Here is a 21,594-nt window from a genome sequence, read left to right on the forward strand (position 1 = left end):
TCAACCAGTACATTCCATCTACCCCTTTAAGTAAGTGTAAATATCACATTCTTCTTTGATGTTATTTTAATTTAAAACAGTCTTTAGCCACACAGCCTGGATTCAAAGCTGGCTCTACCACTTACCCGCTCTGAAACTTTGGGCACGTGACTTAACCTCCTATCCATAATGTGGGGACAGCAGTACCCACCTCCTAGGGTTATTATAAGGATTAAATCCATCAGTCTAGTTAAAGCACACAGAGAAGTACCTGGCAAATAGGAAGTATATATTATCTGGTTGTGGCTATTCCTAATACTACAGTTAGCCTTAATAATGATGAAAATAGTACAAAATGTTTTATTTTCAAACTGTACAAAAGCTGACCCTCTGATCGTCACCTGACAGAATCTCTGCTCTAGCAATCCTGCTGCTTGTTTGCTGAATATGCCTTGCTGTTCCCTATTGCTGCGCCTTTGCACATGCTCTTCTTTCTGTCTATAAGGCTCTGTCCACCTAGCAAATCCCTCCTCATCCTTCAACGCTCAATTCAGATATCAGCTCATTGTGAAGGCTTCCATAATCCCCCACCAAGAGAATCTCCCCTTTCGGTGTACCATGCATATTCTGCCTTCAAATTTATTGTAATTGTTTACATGTTCAAATCCCCTATAAAAATCTGAGCTCACTCAGAATAGGCTCTAAACCAGGGATCAGGAACCTATGGCTCGCGAGCCAGATGTGGCTCTTTTGATGGCTGCATCTGGCTCGCAGACAAATCTTTAATAAAAATAATAATGTTAAAAATATAAAACATTCTCATGTATTACAATCCATTCATTTCCTACCACTCATGTTCATGATTGCGGGTGGCTGGAGCCAATCACAGCTGCCCTCCGGGACAACACCAAATTTCTATTGGATAATGCCTAACGTACACAGGTCGTTTGTATGGCTCTCACGGAATTACATTTTAAAGTATGTGGCGTTCATGGCTCTCTCAGGCAAAAAGGTTCCCGACCCCTGCTTTAAACATACATTTGTTAGAACTTAGATAATTCAGGGAGTAGTCATTTATTCATTTACTGAAAGCCTGTACATAGATGAACAAAACAAGAAAAAGTCCCTGGCCTCACGGAGTTTAGTTTTGGGGCTTTGAGTGGAAGGAGTATTACATCCTATGGGGCTAAAATCATGGATCTATGCTTTTGTTACGTTTTACTATTACTATCATTAGAGCCTACATCTATTCTCTACCCCCAAGATAAGAGCAACCAACTAAACAGGACATTCATCTCTCCTGTAGACTCCTAAGGAATGTCTTAACCAAACTTCAGGGTCACCATGTGGTTTGTGCAAAGAAAAATGAAAAGGCAGAATCAGAGAGGCCCAAGCGGTGTCCCTAATACGGCCTGGTTTAGATGGGAGACCCAAGACTTGGCCAGCAGGTAACCTGCCTCAGGAGTCCAGAGTAATTCCACAAAGACAAACATCCTATCTAATAAGAAGTCCAGATTTTCACTTTTCTATTTAGTTTTCTATTTAGTTCTATTTCTATTTTATATTGAATATATATACCTATCTTTTAAAAAAAATAGTACCACAAGGCTTATAATAAATATAATAACAGCAGTCCCTTGCATCAACCCTCTTCAACTCTCTAGTCCTGAATGCCTTTCAGGAAACCATTTCAACTCTTTTCAGAGATTGCTTCATGTGTTTATCTTCACATTTTAAAATATATACTCTTTGTGCCCTGGCCAGGTAGTTCAGTTGGTTGGAGCATTGTCCTGATGTGCCCGGTTGCGGGTTAGATCCCTGGTCAGGGCACATACAAGAATCTCTCTCCCTCGGGCACACAACACAATTCACAGCTCAAATGCTATAGATATATTTACCTGAAACCTATGTACTCTTATTGATTAATGTCACCCCATTAAATTTAATTTTCTAAATAAAAAAAATCTCTCTCCCTTCCTCTCTCTCTAAACTCAATCAATAAATAAAATTTAAACATACATTCATTGTGATCTCTTGATTTTCCAGTTTAAAAATTATGAACTGAATTTCTACTACAGATAACTGAAAGTTAGTTCTTCTATTACCTTTCCTCCTCCTGTTCCCTATGACCATTACGGCCACATCACAACTTTTAGTTAAACTCGTATTCAATAAGGTTGTATCATCAGAATTTGTAGACAATCAGTATGTTATGATTATACTTATTTTCTTGTGCATTTTATTATTCCTGGAATGAAAAATGCCTTGCTTTGTCATTTGCCTGGTTTTCAATACTCCTATAACTAATTCTTCCCCATACTTTCCAAAAAAGCCATAAAACATATCTAAATAATGGCTCAAAACACATCATATAATCTATCAGTCCATTTTTTTCTTGTCTGTATCTTTCCTAGACATCTCTATCCTCCTATCCAAAGTAGGCTGGTTGTTCTCTAAACCTACTGTACAAAAGTCATGTAGGTTTTTCCTTCATCAAACAGGGGATTTCCTTCATCTCTCTTTTGTACTGAATTCTGTTTTATAGACCCATGTATTCACCTTTATTGGTTTTCATGGAGAGCATCATCCAGTAGCTTTCTCTCTCTCTTTTTTTTTTTTACATAGACAGCGAGAGAGTCAGGGAGAGGGATAGACAGGTAGACAGAGACAGACAGACAGGAACGGAGAGATGAGAAGCATCAATCATTAGTTTTTCGTTGCGCACTGCAACACCTTAGTTGTTCATTGACTGCTTTCTCATATGTGCCTTGACCGCGGGCCTTCAGCAAACCAAGTAACCCCTTGCTTGAGCCAGCGCCCTGGGTCCAAGCTGGTGAGCTTTTTGCTTAAACCAGATGAGCCTGTGCTCAAGCTTTGACCTCGGGGTCTCGAACCTGGGTCCTCGGCATCCCGGTCCGACGCTCTATCCACTGCGCCACTGCCAGGTCAGGCCAGTAGCTTTTTCAAAATGGGTACATAGGAGGTAAGTCTTGTGACCTTGCATGTCTCTATTCTACACTCAGATTTGATCAAAAGTTGGGTTCAGTATAGAATTCTACATTGGAAATTAATTTTCAACATTTCAGCAGTATCATTCCACTTAATTCTAGCTTATTATGTTAGTGCTGAGAATTTTTATGCCATCTGATTCCCAATCCTTGTGCACAAATATTTTATTTTTCTCTGAGGAAGCTTTTAAGATCTTCCATTCCTGTTGTTCAGCAGTTTCACAATGATGTGCCCTGGTATGTGGGTGAGGCTGTTTTTTCATTCGTAGTTTTAGGTACTCGGTAAATTCTATTCATCTGCAATGTATGCTCTTCAGTTCTGAGAAACTTCTGTTAGTCATTAGGCAATTTTCTCTTCTCCACTTTCTGTTCTCTTAACTTAGAATTTGTTTTGATCCAGCATGAGACCTTCTGGATTGATCCTCTAAAATTTTGTTCTTCCATTGTCCAATCCCTTTGTCTCTTCTACAAATTAAGAGATTGCTCAAATTTCACCTTCTAAACCGTTTTTTATTATCAACAATTCTGTATAAAATTGCACATCTGAAGCCTATATAATTTTATTAACCAATGTCACTCCATTAAATTCAATAAAAAATATTTTTAAAGACTTGTTTTCTAATTGTTCCTTTATTCTTGTGTCTTGTTTGTTTCATGGATGCAACATCTCTTAAATGGATTCAAAAATCTAAAATTATAGTTATTTTGAATTGTCCCTCCTAATTCTCAAGGGATGTTTTGCCTCTCACGTTAATCGCTTCCCTTAAGTATCTGGGATTCTTGGCTGTTATGCTCATGTTTAAGAACGGCCAACGACGTGGGGCAACTAGAACAGTGGAAATGTAAAATGGGACAACCATTTTGGAACATCTTTAAAAAGGTAAAAATGCATCTACCATACCACCCAGCCACACTTACCTAAGAGAATGAAAGCAATCTCCACACAAAGATTTATATGGACGCTCACAGTAGCTTTATTTCTGATAGCTAAAAACGAGTACCAACCCAAAGAGTACATACTGTGTAAGTCCATTTATTAAAATTCTAAAATACGTAAACTTAATCTATAGTGACAAAAAGCAAAGCAAGGTGCCTGGGACAGGACTAGACAAAGGGGGAGAAAAAGAGAGATTACCAAGGGGCACGAAAACCTTTTAGAGGTCATAAGTATGTTCATTACCTTGATTGTAGTGATGACTTTGACCCATCAAAATTAAAGTTTTAAAAATGTGTGTTCATTTTACAGTAATTATGCCTCAATAAATTTATAAAAGAGAGGGGGTAGCAAGACAGAAAGAGGAAAAGAACCCAAGGTAAAAGAGGATTTTAAAAAATGAGATGCTAAAAATGCACTGAAAACTGTGGGGCTGGCATGTACACAGAAGGGCCTTCCCTTACTCAGTGTACAGTCGACCCTTGAACGACATGCATTTAAACTGCGTGGGCTAAAAATTCACGTATATGCAATTTTTTTCAATATACTGTATATGTACAGAGTTGTAAATGTATTTCCCTTATGATTTTTAATAACTTTTTTTCTCTAGCTTACTTTAAGGTAAGAATACAGTACGTAATACATATAACATACAAAATATGTGCTCATTGTTCGTATTATCGGTAAAGCAACAGTAGGCTATTAGTAGCTAAGTTTCTGAGAAAACAAGTTATATGTGGAGTTTTCACAGCATAGGGAGTTGGCGCCCCTAACTCCTACATTGCTCAAAGGTTGACTGCATGCCCTGTTTTCAGTGTGGTGCTCCCTCCTGCCCTAGACTGTTCTACTGTGAGTCAAGTGCCTCTCTGGTTAAATTTCTCTAGGATAAGAGTTGGCAAACTTCTTCTATATGCGGGCAGGTGGTTGTCACAACTACTCAATTCTGCTGTTGGTAGCAAAAACTTCCATAGACAATATGTAAATGAAAAATGTGGTTGGGTTTCAGTAACTTTATTTACAAAAACAGTCGACAGGCCCAGGTGCAGGCCTCAGTTTGCTGATCCCTGCTCTAGAAAAATCATACTAGACCTTCCATCTTCAGGAGACTAATCAACTTCTCTTCAGAAGTGACAGCTATAAAATGCTTTATAAATAAAGAATATAATTAAGCAAGTAAAAAGGGGAAGAGAAGTCATAAAAAAGAAATATTGGAAATTTTAATAGTTATATCTAATCTTATCAGCAATTAACAGCAGATGAAGCTCAGGGGCAGTATTCTGAAAACTTGCAAACTGTTTCATCTGATGAACTCACATCTAGGACAAACAGAGATCAGAGTAAGAAAAGTGTGTGTCTTCAGAAGTTTTTACGACGGATATTCATAGATGGCTTCCAATAGTTACTTTTGCCTACCTTGACTCTAGTTGAGGATTTTAGGTATGAATAACAGTGTGGGATATTTTACTCTAGATTCTTTTTTAAATCAAATAAACAGGCCCTGGCCGGTTGGCTCAGCGGTAGAGCGTCGGCCTGGTGTGCGGGGGGACCCGGGTTCGATTCCCGGCCAGGGCACACAGGAGAAGCGTCCATTTGCTTCTCCACCCCCCCCCCCTCCTTCCTCTCTGTCTCTCTCTTCCCCTCCCGCAGCCAAGGCTCCATTGGAGCAAAGATGGCCCGGGCACTGGGGATGGCTCCTTGGCCTCTGCCCCAGGCACTGGAGTGGCTCTGGTCGTGGCAGAGCAACGCCCCGGAGGGGCAGAGCATCGCCCCCTGGTGGGCAGAGCGTCGCCCCTGGTGGGCATGCCGGGTGGATCCCGGTCGGGCGCATGCGGGAGTCTGTCTGTCTCTCCCCGTTTCCAGCTTCAGAAAAATACAAAAAAAAAAAAAAAAAATCAAATAAACATTCCATGGAAATCAAATGGACCAAGGGTTTCACATATGTACTGCAGAGGAGGGATGAAGTAGACCAGTGGTTTTTAACCTTTTTACGCTTGCAAACTGGTGAAAATAGAAAAATTCTTTCAGGGACTGCTAAGGCAGAAATCACCCCAAGCATAAGCGAATGCAACCAGGATCACCGGGTCTATAGTCTCCATTCAGCCTAAGGGTGGTTAGCCTTTTGTGGACCACCATGAAATTTCTGGCGGACCAGACTGGCAGTTAAAAAACACTCACTGAGATAGACTAAATCCTAGGGAACACCTAAGCCCTGAATAAAGACAAAGTCAGATTCCCATCATAATTCAAGAATCTCTAGGAAAAAAATTCTAAATTCCAATGTAATTGCCAATCACACTAGTTTGGTGGTAAATGAAAGAGGAGAATATTTTATGGTTACTGGTATCAGAGGCCACAGATAATCATGTATATCAGGTTACCATTATTAGACTATAAGAATCAATTTACTTACTTGACTCCAAGGCAATGAAGCCTAAAGGCAGTGTAATTATTGTGCCTAATGTCCTATTTCAAAAATATTTGATAGATGAAGGTCCACAGAATAACTTAAAAATTTACTAAATAAAAATGAATGAAGAGTACTGTGATCTGGATTCTAGTCCTGAATATGATACCGATTAAATATAAAGTCATGGGTAAGTCCATGCCCCAGTTTATGAATTACAATAATGTCCTCATGACTGAGTTATATGTGAAACGTTCTAAGCTACTTAAAAAAGCAGTACTTTAACATGTAAGATGAAGGTATTACATATGAGATGAAGTTAGCCACCATGACTAAAATAAACTATTTTCATTTAAATAGAACTTACCTCCAAAAATATTTAGTGCACTCAATAGACACATATTCATTAGTTCCTAAATGGCATTACCAAACATTCCATAAACTGGGGAACAGAAATACAAATTATTCAATAATTCAAAATCTATCAACAAGTCTGTTACAGAGTCAGGAACATCTCAAACTCCCAGTATCCCCTCACACCAAGTCCACTGGTCAGGTCACCTACTTAGCTGAAGTTTTTTTGTCCTATGCATCAAAAACATATGTATCATAGTTAGCCTGACTAGGCAGTAGCGCAGTGGATAGAGCATAGGACTGGGATGTGGAGGACTCAGGTTCAAGACTCCGAGGTCGCCAGCTTGAGCACGGGCTCATCTGGTTTGAGCAAAGCTCACCAGCTTGGACCCAAGGCCCCTGGCTTGAGCAAGGGGTTACTAGGTCTGCTGTAGCCCCACGGTCAAGGCACACAGGAGAAAGCAATCAACGAACAACTAAGGTGTCGCAACAAAAAACTAATGATTGATGCTTCTCATCTCTCTCCGTTCCTGTCTGTCTGTCCCTATCTATCCCTCTCTCTGACTCTGTCTCTGTAAAAAACCAAAAAACAACAACAAAACCCTCCCCCCCAAAAAACATATATAGTTAGTTATTATAGCAGGAACAGAAAATTCTCTTTCAAAGGCTTCAGAATCCATTTTACTAAAATATGTTCATATTTAAAATGAGAATGGTTCCATAGATGGTAACTATTTATTAAATCCAGAAAAGTGTTCATCATGTATTAGGTTATGCATTAAATAAGAAATAGAGATGATAATTTTTAAACATAGAGTCAGCATTGCAAACCAATAGTAAAGACCAAAGATTAGGAAGAGATCTACCTCTCAAAAAAGGAATAAAAAAAATAGGAGAAAGCTTTAAAGAAAAACAAAACCTAAAACCAAAACATAATTCTGTGGAATAAATATGGAATATTAGTAGCATGAACAAAAAGCATGAAAAACATACCTCCAGCAAGCATCAAATACAGATTAATCCATCTTCCAATTAGCAAAGTGTTCTTTTCACCCCTACAGGGTGTCAAAAAAAACTAGGTATTCTCATATATGTTCCTAATCTGATACAGCCTTTTCTGGAAATAATTAGGTTTTTTTTCAATATCCTAAACTTTTTATACCCTTTGACCGGGGTGGGGGGTGTCAATAGATTATTATTCTCAATTCTTCATCTCTCTGATACAAAATTCTACATATATCCACACCCTCTGGACCTAAGTAAGCCTTGGCCACATGATTTGTTTTGGCTAATGAGATGTTAAAAGACTTGCTGCCGCAGAGGCTTAAAACATGTTTTGGTAGTTTGGCCTGTTTCTTGAATTCAGGTAATAAGTCATGAAATGAATATGCCCCAGGTAGCTGCTGCCCCTTTGTGCTAAGTCTCAGAATGAACACATCTGGAGTGGATCTAACCCAACCTGCAGCCTGGAGGCAGGGCCAGCCAACCCACAAACTGAAGTAGATATGCCTGGCCAAGTCCAGCCTAGATCAGAACTCCAGGTGACCTATAGACCCAATGTGAAAATAAACACCTAGTGTTACAAGCCCCTTAATAAAAAACTGGATTGTTATACAGAACTGTTATGGCAATAGCTGACCAAAACACCCAGTAATCTCACACCTGAGAATTTATCCTTAGGTGCTCACAAAGGAACAGATTCACATACTAAGGTGTTTACAATAGCAACATTTATATTAGTGAAAAACTGAAAACATCCTATCATCAACTAATAGAGGAATAGTTCAATAAATTATGACCTAGACAGACCATTAAATATTTGAAGCTATTAAATATCATATTGTCAAAGAACACTAAAAAATGTAAGATGTCATCCTTTAAATTTAAAAAGCATAAAAAACAGGATGCACTGTTTTTAAAAATTATCTACAAGCAGAGAAAAAGATCAGGTGGATAAAATAACTCATTTAAGATGGACAAATGCATTTCTGTAATAAATATTATTTTATGCTAAATATTACACTAAGTACTATACTCGGAAAAAAGTAAGACAAACATGTTCCCTGACTTCCTGAAAATTAGTCTAGTGAGTAATACAGTTATTTTTTAAAATAGTCAAGGACAGCATGAACAACAGTAGCGCAGTGGATAGACAGAGAGCTGATGTGGGACGCTGAGGTCCCAGGTTCAAAACCCAAGATTGCTGGTTTGAGCACGATCTCAGCAAGCTTGAGCGCGGGGGTTGCTGGCTTAATTGTGAGATTACAGACATGGCCCCAGGGTTGCTAGCTTGAGCAAGGGGTCAGTGGTTTGGCTAGAGCAGGGGTCTCAAACTTGCGGCCCGCCCACCAATTTTGTGCGGCCGCAGACTGGCCCGCAGATTAATCCACGAAGTTTGATTAGTCTGCGGGCCGCACAAAATTGGTGGGCGGGCCGCACGGCCGCGAGTTTGAGACCCCTGGGCTAGAGCCACCCAGTCAAGGCACATATGAGAAGCAATCACTGAACAACAAAGTGCCACCACTAAGAGTTGATGCTTCTCATCTCTCTCCCCTCCTGTCTCTCTCTCCCTTCCTTGCTTTAAAAAAAAAATCACATACATGTAATTACAAATTGTAATAAGCTATTGTGGCAGAATTACTAATTATCCCCAGTATTTAACCCCCCCATCTTAATCAGTAACAGAGTCTCTTGAGTTTTATTTGCCGATGGCCACTTGGAATAGAGGGCACTTATGATATTCCCTGCTCTGAGCTAAGTTCTGACCAATGGGATCTAACAGGAAGTACCACACACAACTTCTAGTAAACGTCCTTAAAATTAAAGGGCTTGCTCTTTGTTGCTTTTCCCCCTTCCTACCAGATGGAGCAGCTATTTTGGGCTATAATGTGAAAGCTTCACACTGAGCATGTCAGGGCAACAGAACAGGAGGAGCCTGGGCTCCCTGACCGTGGAACCACTATTACCTCCACAGCCCACATACAGAGCTTTCGCATGAGAGGGAAACAAAAGTCTACCTTGGTTAAGCCATTTTCGCTTGGAGTTTTTAGTCATTCACAGCTGCACCTGATCCTAAAAGGCATAGCTATAAAGGAAAAATGAAAGGTTCAATGAGAGATTATAACAGAAACAGCTGATATGAACAGGAGGAAGAGGTTCCAAAGATAGGTCCTCTAAGGCAGTGGTCCCCAACTCCTGGGCCACAGACCGGTACTGGTCCGTGGGCCATTTGGTACCAGTCCACAGAGAAAGAATAAATAACTTACGTTATTTCCGTTTTATTTATATTTGAGTCTGAACGATGTTTTATTTTTTTTAAAAATGACCAGATTCCCTCTGTTACATCCGTCTAAGACTCACTCTTAACGCTTGTCTAGGTCACGTGATACATTTATCCGTCCTACCCTAAAGGCTGGTCCGTGAAAATATTTTCTGACATTAAACTGGTCCCTGGCCCAAAAAAGGTTGGGGACCACTGCTCTAAGGAAGCAGCAACATTTACGCTGCTTCCTGATGCTGGCCAGGGGAGCACCACGGGAAGGCATGTAGGGTGACAAACTGTTTAAGGCAGGAGAAACCAAAGATGCAACTACTATGGCTAAAGCCTGAATATCACAGGGATAAGCAAGTAACTTTGGGATGTTAAGACTGCTTCTACAATCAATTAGAATGAAGCAGAGCACAAAGGCAACTAAGGCTTTGGCTCCAGTATTAGAACCTCTACTCTAACAGGTGAAAGACCACAGGTGCATGTCAAAAATGAGGAGCGAGGGATGCAGAATGAGAGGAAACCATGATTAAAGAAATTAGTCATTGCTCCCACACTTCTGTATTACTAGTGTTTAAAATAGTTGGATTCTCTGATTAGATGGCTCATATACCATGAGGAGAATATCATCAGATTTTTAAATGCTAACTATCCCTGGAACAGACAGGAGTATAGTGTTAATTTTTTAAATGTTTATTTACTTCTGATTATACATAAAAGTATATAGAAAAATAAACCACCTGTAAATTCATCACCTTCCAGAAACACTTTATACTGACAGTTGTTATACACATTTACACACCTATGCACATATATACCTACAACATACACAGAAATGGGATTATAATACATGTGAAGTTGCATATGCTTTTTCACTTATTTTATCAGGAGCACTTTCCTATGTCAGTAAAACATTTTTGAACCCATGATTTTTAGTGGCTATGTAACATATAAGTTCTTTAGCCAATCAAGTCTGGGGATTTCCTTGAGTTACTAAAAACTGTCAACCCGACACTGGGTCAAGAAGTCGACTCAAAATCTGCCACGTAAAGTTTCTACTCAGAAACCGCAAGTTACAGTTTGAAAGTACTGGAACTTTCTAACTAACAATTCATTGAAATTCACTGAGTTTTAAGCCATGAAGGATATTCCCTAAAGACCATATTTTCCCAAACGAGCATTCCATTTCATAATGCCTTGAGAAAGAAATCAAATAAATATCAAAGACTGTGGAAGCAATAACAAGTAAAAACAAGTAAGTGCTCACTGTAAGAATTAATGACTATGTAGTATTTTGTTTTTTAATAAAGCAAAGTAAGAGAATGCATGCATCTACAGTATTACTTGTACAATTAAGTTTTCAAGTAGATATAGAAAAATTATTATAGAAAAACACACAGAAAAAGAATGGAAACAAATAATGACAAAGTTAATCAATGTTAATTTTGGAAATGACATTCTTTAAACTATTCTATACTTAAAACTTTTCTCACAACCAAAAAAATTAATGTTAAATTAAAATATTAGTCATGTAAGGGAATTCAGGTAAAAGTTATTAATGTTGAAGGAAAATCGTTAAGTTTTCCCAGAGGCTATGTGGATCTTGTGAGGGAAAATAATCCAAAAAGCTGGGCATTTAGCATTAGGAATTTATTCTAAGATGAGACTATTTTAAATTACATATCAATGTTTCATGCGGGAAATAAGTCTGAGGAAGGACCAGCTTTTGAACTTTATAGCTGTGTATCCTTCAGGTACTATCCTACCTAAAAATGACATATTTTCTGTTCTTTCCAAAAGGTTGTTTTAATAGCGAAGCAAATAAAATTGCAACGTTGCATTTCAGTTTCTGACTCTAGTTCTCTTTACTGATGCTACACCCATTTTTAAAACTTCTAGTTTCTAAAATCCAAACCTAGTTCAGATGACAGTGTTTATCACTTGATGAAATGTCTTACTGAACATAAATGGTTGAAATTTTCTATTAAGTGAAGTCCCTCATAGAAAAAAATTAAAGATTAAAAAGTTACAGAAATAAATCAAATCCTTGTATCAGTGTTCACAAACAATAATTTTAAATAACTGTAAATTGTTTTTAATTGCCCCATTTTCCTCAAATGAAGCCTTAGGTTGCATTAACTTTGTGACAGCATCCCCCATCCCTACTCCACTAATCCGTTCTCACCTTCTTTCCCTGCTGGAACACGTGAATTTTCAGCAAAAGTGAGTCATTCATTGGCATCCTGTCAACCTAACCCTGAAACTACAAGGAGGCTGAGCACTAACAGTATTCTAAACTAGAACACTTTCCCTAACACACATCATTTTGACTTCAGAGACTGACTCACTATCAGAGCCAAATACATACTAATAAACTGTTTACATTTTTTCCTTAAAAACTGTTCTCCACCATGCCACCTCCTCCCAATTTTAGCTGGCAATTCCCTAATCTAACACACCTACCATTTCTGGAGAAGACAAGATGGGGAAGCGTACTAGCTTAACAACAGGCTGGGGGAGAGAAAAGCATTTGTTCACTCAGCTTGGAATAAGATTCTATTCTGAAACAGTAACAGCTCATATCTATTCCACATAGTTCTCAAAATTTATCTCTCCCTCTTAGTTAAATGAAAACACAATACAATACACAAAACACACACAAAAATCTCCAGGAATAAATTACTCTTGCTATTATTTCACTAAATAAAAATTTTAAAAACATAAAAATCAATTACTGAGACCTATTCAATCAAAAATCTTCAATGAGATATCACTAGCATTAACGATCAATTGCAAATCAGCTAATCATTTTGGTTCGCACGTTCTCCTCCTCCGAGATAGAAAACTGCTCCTTTTAACCAGAGGAAGGAACAAGAAAACAATGATTTGTCAGATTATCACAGACATTTACTTATAGCTCTATCAATTGTCACACTCCACCTGGTGGCAGGAACTGCCTGAGTTGGTGAAGTGGAGGTCATTATAGAAGAAATTCCAAAAAATACTTTCTGGATATCCTTGAAAGAAAAGCAAAATGATCTTCCCTTGCCCCATTAGAATAATCTAACAAGATTCAATCAAAGTTTATTTCACATAATAGTAGGTCAATATTTAATAAAGATTAACATAAAGGTATTAAAATAATTAGAATGGGAGATCTACATTCAGAGCAAAGTATTTATACAACCATTCCCTCCACGTTAGTTACATGTCATCTTAAGTCTCTAGAACAGGTAGTAACAAGGCATATCCAACAGCTCCAGACTCCCTATCACATCCTCCCACTGATTTTCTTTACCCCCGGCCACTATGGGTAAAGTATAGTTTAATTAACACGGTTAACAGCAGCTTGCCACATTGCTTTTAGATATTTGCAAGTAACATATACCCATGGGACACTCTAGAGACTGATTTCAACCAAAAATAAAAACAGATAAACAGAGCTCAAACAAAATTAAAACTGAGTCTGGCTGCCCACACTTATTTTCACACATGAGGAAAAATAGCAGTTCTCCTAGAAGCCTCCAGCAGATATATCTTTAGAACACAATGTTAAAAATATGCCCCTCCTCCTTTTTCCCCTACCTGTTTCTCGCTCAAAGCTGTGATTTTGGCTTGGAGTTCATGAAGCTGTTTCTTTAAATCAGCATTCTGATTGGAAAGAAAAAATATCTGTGAGAAAGATATTTCATTTGTTAACAGAATAGTAGCAAGGAGGCTTTATGCATATTGCATTACAAATGATGAAGCAACCTTAAGCACTGAGCCAATCAAATCCATCAGGCATTAAATTGTAGCTGTGTTATCACTACCTAATGCATAGATCCTAAATGTAGGCTACTAACACTAGAACAGGGGCAGCTCTTTTGCAATTGTTTTAAATTATTAGAAGTTTTCAATTTTAGCATCTGTGAAACAGTGCCCCTTTCTATTAAAAATAGTTATTCTTTACTGAAAGTATCCGTTGACAGAAAACCTAAAGCCCCACTAATCAGACGAAAGCAGGAAAATGGAAGTGGTAGGCACGCACACACTGGCCGCTTAGTGGCATTACCAATAAAGATAAGAGGTTTTCTCTCCTTGCCCTCTCCCTTACTTAGGGAAAGCACATTTGTTATTTTAGCCTAGATTTGAGAAGCTGTCAGTGCTGCAACGGCCTTAACACTACATCATTCAAATTAACACACTGATGACACCAGGGCACTTTCTCAGTTTTCAAATTCTAGGATACAGAAAAGAATATGTTCTATTTTAGATGAGATAATGAAATATGCTTGCCTTTTATTGAAGAGAAAGAGAGAGAGAGAGAGAGAGAGAGTGTGTGTGTGTGTGTGTGTGTGTGTGTGTGTGTGTGTTGGGGGGGGTCAAGATGAAAAAAGCAAGACTAATGCTTAATGCAGCAGGAAGGTGTCCTGGCAGAGGAAACACCACCCCAATGAGAGACCGCTTTTTCTTCATCATTTCACATGCAATTCTTTCAATCAGCCCTGCCCAGTCTTCAGCAGGTTGGGGCACACACCCTCCCTCTCACGTTTACTCCATGTGGTCTTTTTTACAAGTGCATACATCTCTCTAATGAGACTGTCCAACAAGTCACTGCCCCCTCAGATTTTTTCACATGAAGACTGCTGTTACATGACCACCAGCTCTATGGGAAATGCTCAAGTTTTCTAATAGTATTTTGTTGCTGATAGCATAGGTTACCATATTAAAATATAAAAAAAATTATTAATCTAAAGGTCTACTGCATCTTGGTTCCCTACGTCTAGTTTAAATAATAAACTCTAAAAATAAATAAAGGAGCTTCTCAAAGAAGTTCAAGTGTCAACAGAAATTAAGTGTGGGCTATCAATGGATTATATTAAAGCACAATAATTAGGCCACTGGGTCTTAAATTTTTTGAAATGACTACTATTCCTACTTTCAAAAAATCTGCCTCAGTACCATTCCTCAATTCAAGAATTTATTTTACTTAAATTTACAATGAGGCATGTACAGAATGTGAAACAAGCTAAAGATATATACACATATAGCTGAGTACCCATCAATGGGTCTAGTTGTTTTGTGAACAGATTATGAGTCAACAAATGCAAAGGGGAAATCCTAACAGAGTCTGATAAGTCGTCTCCATGCTTATGGTCCATTGTCTAATGACTGCAAAAGAGACTGCCTGAACAATAAACACAATCATTCAAGACAAGATAACTCCTTAGGAAGATTTCTCTTAAGGGACAGAGAATAAAATGTCTAAGTCAAAAACACCTATGAGGATTTCAAGAAAATCTAACATTTGCTGGAGTAGGGCTCTTTCAAAAATAAACTTTTAAATGCTTTTTAAAGCTTATTCTAAAATTCTTACCCTGAACATAGTGTGATTAATTATTTAAATGTTCTGTACTATATCTTTACTATAAACTATGACAAAATAAGAATGGTTCTGAGCCATATTCAGTAATTTTGAGACTACTGAAAGCCTCACAGACTGATTTTGAGTAAGTGGACTTATGGAAATGAAATTTAAGCTCTATAAAGTAAAAAATAAAAAAAAAAAGAAATTTAAGCTCTAGGAAGAATATTAACTCCCAACTCCCCCCACCCCAAATACTCAAAGCAAATAATACAAAAGCAAATAACAGTAACAAAGATGAAATATTTGCTATATTAGCTATATTATAACAGAATGAATGGACTTTTCTAAACCCTTAAAATATGAAGATCAATATGCTAACGTTATTGCTTAGAGATAAGATAGTTTTTAAAACTTAAGTATTGGTATATATTTTAGCATTTTATGGTCTTTTTGTTTTAAATTATTTTAATTTAAAAATTAAATGAATAAAGTAGTATTTTACCTGTGGATCCTGCTTCATTTGAGCAACCAGTTTCTGGTAATAAAGAGAGAAAAAGAGCCATCAGTCTTTTTTATTTTTTTAATTTTATTTAGAAATTAAATTTAATAGGGTGATATTGATCAATGAGAACACATAGGTTTCAGGCAAACATCTCTATAGCATTTGAACTGTTGATTGTGTTGTGTGCCCATCCCCTAAAGACAAATCATTTTCCGTCACAGTATATTTGTCCCTCTTTACTCCCTTCTGCCCCCATCCTCCTCCTCCCAACCCCCTCCCCCTGATAATCAGTCTTAAATATTAACTCACTATGGCTAATCAGGTTTGGCCCCCAAAATCTAGAGTTGTAAGACCACACACACAAAAAATAAGAACCACAATCAGAACCAAAAGCTTCTGTGACCTACATAAAAAAGTTAATGAGACACTCCTCTTAATACAAGGGAAAAAAAATCAAACTGCTACTTCATATTTTTAACAAAAATCTCCAGCATTTAACAAATGCTGAAGATGAGGTGGAATGGGATGGGATGAGGTGGGGTGGGTTAAGGTAAATTAAACAAGCTGGATGCTCCAAACAAAGTGTTGTCGTTGCCTTGAGTCCCAAATAAGGCCTAGAAAGAAGCTGTTCCCATACAATACACGTCTATCTGTACACAGCAAAGTACAGAAGGAGCCTAGAATCAGATGTGACTTTGCCACTATCTCCTCTGTGGGGGGAGACAGGGACAGACTCAGTGGAGCAGTGATGCTCAGTATTTGAGAGTAAGAAAGGGAAGGAGCAATAATACACAAGTATACCTACCTGGGATCCTCTGGGAAGGAGAGTGCTACCATAATACAGAATGAGAAAAACCTCTACTAAAGAAGACAGAAGTCCAAACAAATGAAAAATAAAGAAAAATGGGTGTTGTTTGATCTAACCCAACTTCTAAAAGCATCCCTGCCCAAAGGTACAACAACCAGGGACAGAAGAATATGAAGGCTAAAGGAGTAACCAAAAGCTAATTCCTAAAAATTATTTGGGAATAAGCTGTTCCCCAAGTGAATTTTTCATATAATTGAAAATCTGTCCCTCTCTTTGGGTGACAGGCACTTTTAAAATTTTAGTCATAAAATAAAAACTTTCTAAAACACATTACATACTTATCTGCCTTCTTAAATATAAAAGAAAATCAGCTTTATTTATATAATCTTTGGTAAATGACTCCCAACATTTATTCTAGTTGATCAAAAGACTTACTTTAGGTACTTAAGCTACATTCTAGATAGGTGAGGTTACCAACGAGATGACCTCCAAATACACAAGTTGTATCTGTTACTATATACTCTAATCTACTTCACATGTGACAGTAGTAACTCTTCTATGTCCTGGTCTTAATTACAGAATAGTAATAACACATTCCAAGTGCCAATGAAATTGAACAACAAGGTCTTACACATACACATTTTTACTAACACACCCTAAAGGCTAACCACTATCTTCAATTAAATAACTTTTGGTTTTCCTTTTTGATTTGGTTACCAGATTGTCTACTCTTCTAAAGTTGCCTTTTTAAAGCTGAAAAAGATTTTCTTCCATGACACTGGAATTTAAAAACTGACTGATAACCTCACGAAGTCTCCACCTTTAAGAAATAAACTAACTTTTCTATCTGTAAGCAGTCAAGCTGCATTTAACATCATCAGAGGCAGGTCTGAACATGCTGGGCAACTTAACTAGACCATCCAAATCCCTAGTGACTTTAAAGCTGACCTTGTGTTATCAGACATAAGTTACTTTCTATTGCAAGAATACCAGCAATTTTTCATGAGGAAATGCCAAGAGTTGGCAAACTATAGCCCACAGGCAAATCTGGATATCCGCTTGTTTTTGTAAATAAAGTTTTATTGGGACACATTTACACCCATTCACTTGTATATTGTCTATGGCTGCTTTGCCTGTACAGCAGCAGAGCAGAGTAGCTGTGATAGAGACCATAAATGACTTACAAAGTATAAAATACCTTAATCTACTAACTGGCCCTTTACAGAAAATATTTGCTAACCTCTGATATATACTACTCTGTTCCATGTAGAGTAAATATTCTGCAAGTTTAAATATGGCTTTCAATAAATCTGCGTAAGAATCATCAAAAAAGCAATTTCTCAAAAAAAAGATGAGATACCTATCACAGGCCAGTATTATTTAAACATTTATCAACATCAACCATGTGAACACTGCTACTTTTTAAATCACCTCCCTACACATAAAGAACAAAAATATACTTCCATGACAGCAATACCAGGTAGTTTCATAACATACTTTCTACCCAGTCAGCTCAATTTCCACCCCAACTTCATTCCATGACTGGAAATGCACCAAGGGGTGGCTCTGGATCCAGACTAACAGCCAGTGCCTACCCTGATGTCATTTCTATCATCCCTGGACTTGTCATGATTGGTGATCATGTAGGTACCACATATCCAATCAGAGGAACAATATCAGATTTACAAACAAGGCAGTCACTTGGATTTACTGTTAATACTTAAATTTTTTTGTAAAAAAATAGAAAAGTACTCTAAATGTAACAAATAAAAATATAGACTTTCTATGTTAAAATGCTATCAATAAACATATAAATGTTTATTATTGCAAAAACAAAATATTGTATAATTAAGGATGAACATAAATGCTATTAATTTTATGCTAAAAAGCAAAGTTAAATAAGAAAATAGCTAATTTCAATACTAAGATAGTATTTGAGATAACTTTATGGAGAATATTATATCCCTTTTGAGTCAACAAATGTAACTTTAAAATGTAAATTAGATTTTAAAATGGAATAAGTATTAAACTTTTTCATAATTATAATTTTCACGGAACTGGTATGCTTAAATTAAAATATAAAACAAAATAATATTTTTAAATTCTACTTAATTTTTAGTAACTGAGTTCAATTTAAGTCTTGAATCTTTTAAAAAAGTTTTGTGAGTTTTGTTTTCTTTTTAAATTTTTTTAAGAAAGGGAGGTAGGTGAAAAGAGAGATGAGAAGCATCAATTTGTAGCTGCCTCACTTTAGTTGTTTTTTTATTGACTGTTTCTCATACGTGGCTTGACGAGGGGGGAGTCCTTAAGCCAAGCCAGCGACCCCTTGCTCAAGCCAGAGACCTTGGGATCACATTGATAATCCCACGCTCAAGCCTGTGACCCCACACTCAAGCCAGCAAGCCTGCTAGCCAGAGATCTTGGGAGTTTTGAACTAGGACCCTCAGCATCCCAGGCTGACGCTCTAACCGCTGCGGCGCCATTGGTAAGGCTCAAGAAAGTTTTATTGGGATTTGTTCATATCTTGTGAGAATTAACTTAAAGCAGAATAATCAACTTTGCCATCTCAACATGTCTTAAGAGGAGAAATATCTCCAAAAATCACATACCATTTCATTAAATTATCTCTAATCCATGCAAATTTCAAACAGATTATTGTTCTCTAGAAATGTGTTCTATGATGATGTTGGCTTTGAACAAATTGTGAACTTTACCGTCATCATTTGCCATTCAGCCAAACTGGGTATTCAACACACCTCTATGTTAAGATACTTCTGTCTGGGGAAAAGACAAGCTTGTTTTTGTAAACAGATTTTTATTCTTCTCAATTAGAAACAGAAGAAAGGCCAAATAAAATAAAATGTTATTTTATATATTGAATATATAAAACTTACTATATACTACATTTCTTAACGTTATCATAAAAACAAAACACACTCCATATACAGAAGCCCACCTGTACATGGCAAATTATATAACTATTGCTGAGCAAGAGTGTGAGAGAGAGTCAGAGAGAGGGATAGATAGGGACAGACAGGAACGGAGAGAGATGAGAAGCATCAATCATCAGTTTTTCGTTGTGACACCTTAGTTGTTCATTGATTGCTTGACCGCGAGCCTTCAGCAGACCAAGTAACCCCTTGCTCGAGCCAGTGACCTCTGGTCCAAGCTGGTGAGCTTTTGCTCAAACCAGCTGAGCCCGCGCTCAAGCCCGCGACCTCGGGGTCTCGAGCCTGGGTCTTCCGTATCCCAGTCCGACGTTCTATCCACTGTACCACTGCCTGGTCAGGCGCTGAGCAAGAGTTTAACAGGGCCTCAAGCAGCAACAAGGATTTTTCTGTACAGTGACTTACTGTGAAAAGTATAGATGAATGTGTATGCCTATATGGGTGTGTGTATAGATATATATGCCTTTGAAGCTCTCCTGTAAGTTCTCATCCATTAATTCTCAGCAAATTGCAAATTCAGTAGTTATCAAAAGCCCAATGTGTTTTTCCAACAATTTCAGAAATTAATCTTACATGAGACTATTCAGATAAAACAAAGGAAACCATACCTAAGAACAAACACCTTTATAAAATATTTCTCTTCTCCTATTCCAACACCCTGAACATTCAACATCAGTTAATTCAACATCATTTATCACTTTTTATTAACCAAACATTACACATGTGTGTGTCTTGAACCTAGAACCACATCCAGCTAATGTAAAAAAAAAAAGAGAGATAAGAGATATAAAACAGTGATATTCTTTTTATACAAAAAATGTTAATGATTTAGTTATTGAAGGATAGCTTTTTGTTTTGGTTACAGTTATATTAAATAAAATGTTATACATATTTAATATATAAATTATATTTAACACAAAACATATTTTACTAAAACAATTATTATACCACATAATCATTAATATATTTTTTATTTCTATATTTTAAAGATTTGTTTAGCCTAAGTACCTGAGGTAAAATATAAGAATGGTGAAATTTGAAATTTAAACATCTGTGAAGGCAGTCACATTTTCTTTACTAAAGACTGAAATCAAGGCATAAAACTGAATGAGCAGTAAAAACTTTGGCGTAGACACAGACAACAGAACCGTGATTAGCAGAGGGAAAGGGGGTGGGGGAGGTACAAGGGGTTAAAAGGATAAATGGTGATGGAAGGAGACTTGACCTGGGGTGGTGAACACACAATATATAGATGATATATTATAGAAATAAAACACAGTTACAAAAAAAACCTTCAGTATATATGGTAGCCAAGTCAAACATGTCTCATTTAAAAGATGCAAATTAAGGCCCTGGCCGGTTGGCTCAGCGGTAGAGCGTCGGCCTAGCGTGCGGAGGACCCGGGTTCGATTCCCAGCCAGGGCACACAGGAGAAGCGCCCATTTGCTTCTCCACCCCTCCGCTGCGCTTTCCTCTCTGTCTCTCTCTTCCCCTCCTGCAGCGAGGCTCCATTGGAGCAAAGAAGCCCGGGCGCTGGGGATGGCTCTGTGGCCTCTGCCTCAGGCGCTAGAGTGGCTCTGGTCGCAACATGGCGACGCCCAGGATGGGCAGAGCATCGCCCCCTGGTGGGCAGAGCGTTGCCCCTGGTGGGCGTGCTGGGTGGATCCCGGTCAGGCGCATGCGGGAGTCTGTCTGACTGTCTCTCCCTGTTTCCAGCTTCAGAAAAATGAAAAAAAAAAATAAATAAATAAATAAATAAAAGATGCAAATTAAGTTATAAGTCACATGACCAAAGTTCTAAAAAAAATGAAGCAAAAAAACAGATAAAATAGTTTTTTTAACACCTCTGGTATATGAAAAAAATATCTTCAGCTAATTTCTGTGAAAGGGAAATCAGGAATATTTTATTAAAATTTTTAAAAGTATTATCAATGAGTTGAGTGGTGATAAAAGGCAAATGACACAACTACTGGACAACTGCCTAAAAGATGAGCGGCATTGTATGAAAAATCGGAGCTAGGCCTGCTTCTTAATGTAGC

General features: G+C 37.6%; 1 protein-coding gene across 13 annotated transcripts in view; it reads right to left on the reverse strand.

Annotated features, from left to right (window-relative positions):
- The window catches only part of PHF21A (PHD finger protein 21A), a 177,476-nt gene that overhangs the window by 120,090 nt on the left and 35,792 nt on the right, over nucleotides 1-21,594 (reverse strand). For all 13 annotated transcript variants that reach the window (XM_066251380.1, XM_066251378.1, XM_066251379.1 and 10 more), the window contains 2 exons: nucleotides 15,800-15,832; nucleotides 13,533-13,598 (listed from right to left, as the gene is read on the reverse strand). In XM_066251380.1, the coding sequence (XP_066107477.1) occupies nucleotides 13,533-13,598; nucleotides 15,800-15,832 (99 nt within the window). The remainder of the gene's footprint in view (nucleotides 1-13,532; nucleotides 13,599-15,799; nucleotides 15,833-21,594) is intronic.

Source organism: Saccopteryx bilineata, chromosome 1, assembly GCF_036850765.1.
Source record: "Saccopteryx bilineata isolate mSacBil1 chromosome 1, mSacBil1_pri_phased_curated, whole genome shotgun sequence".
Classification (NCBI taxonomy): domain Eukaryota; kingdom Metazoa; phylum Chordata; class Mammalia; order Chiroptera; family Emballonuridae; genus Saccopteryx; species Saccopteryx bilineata.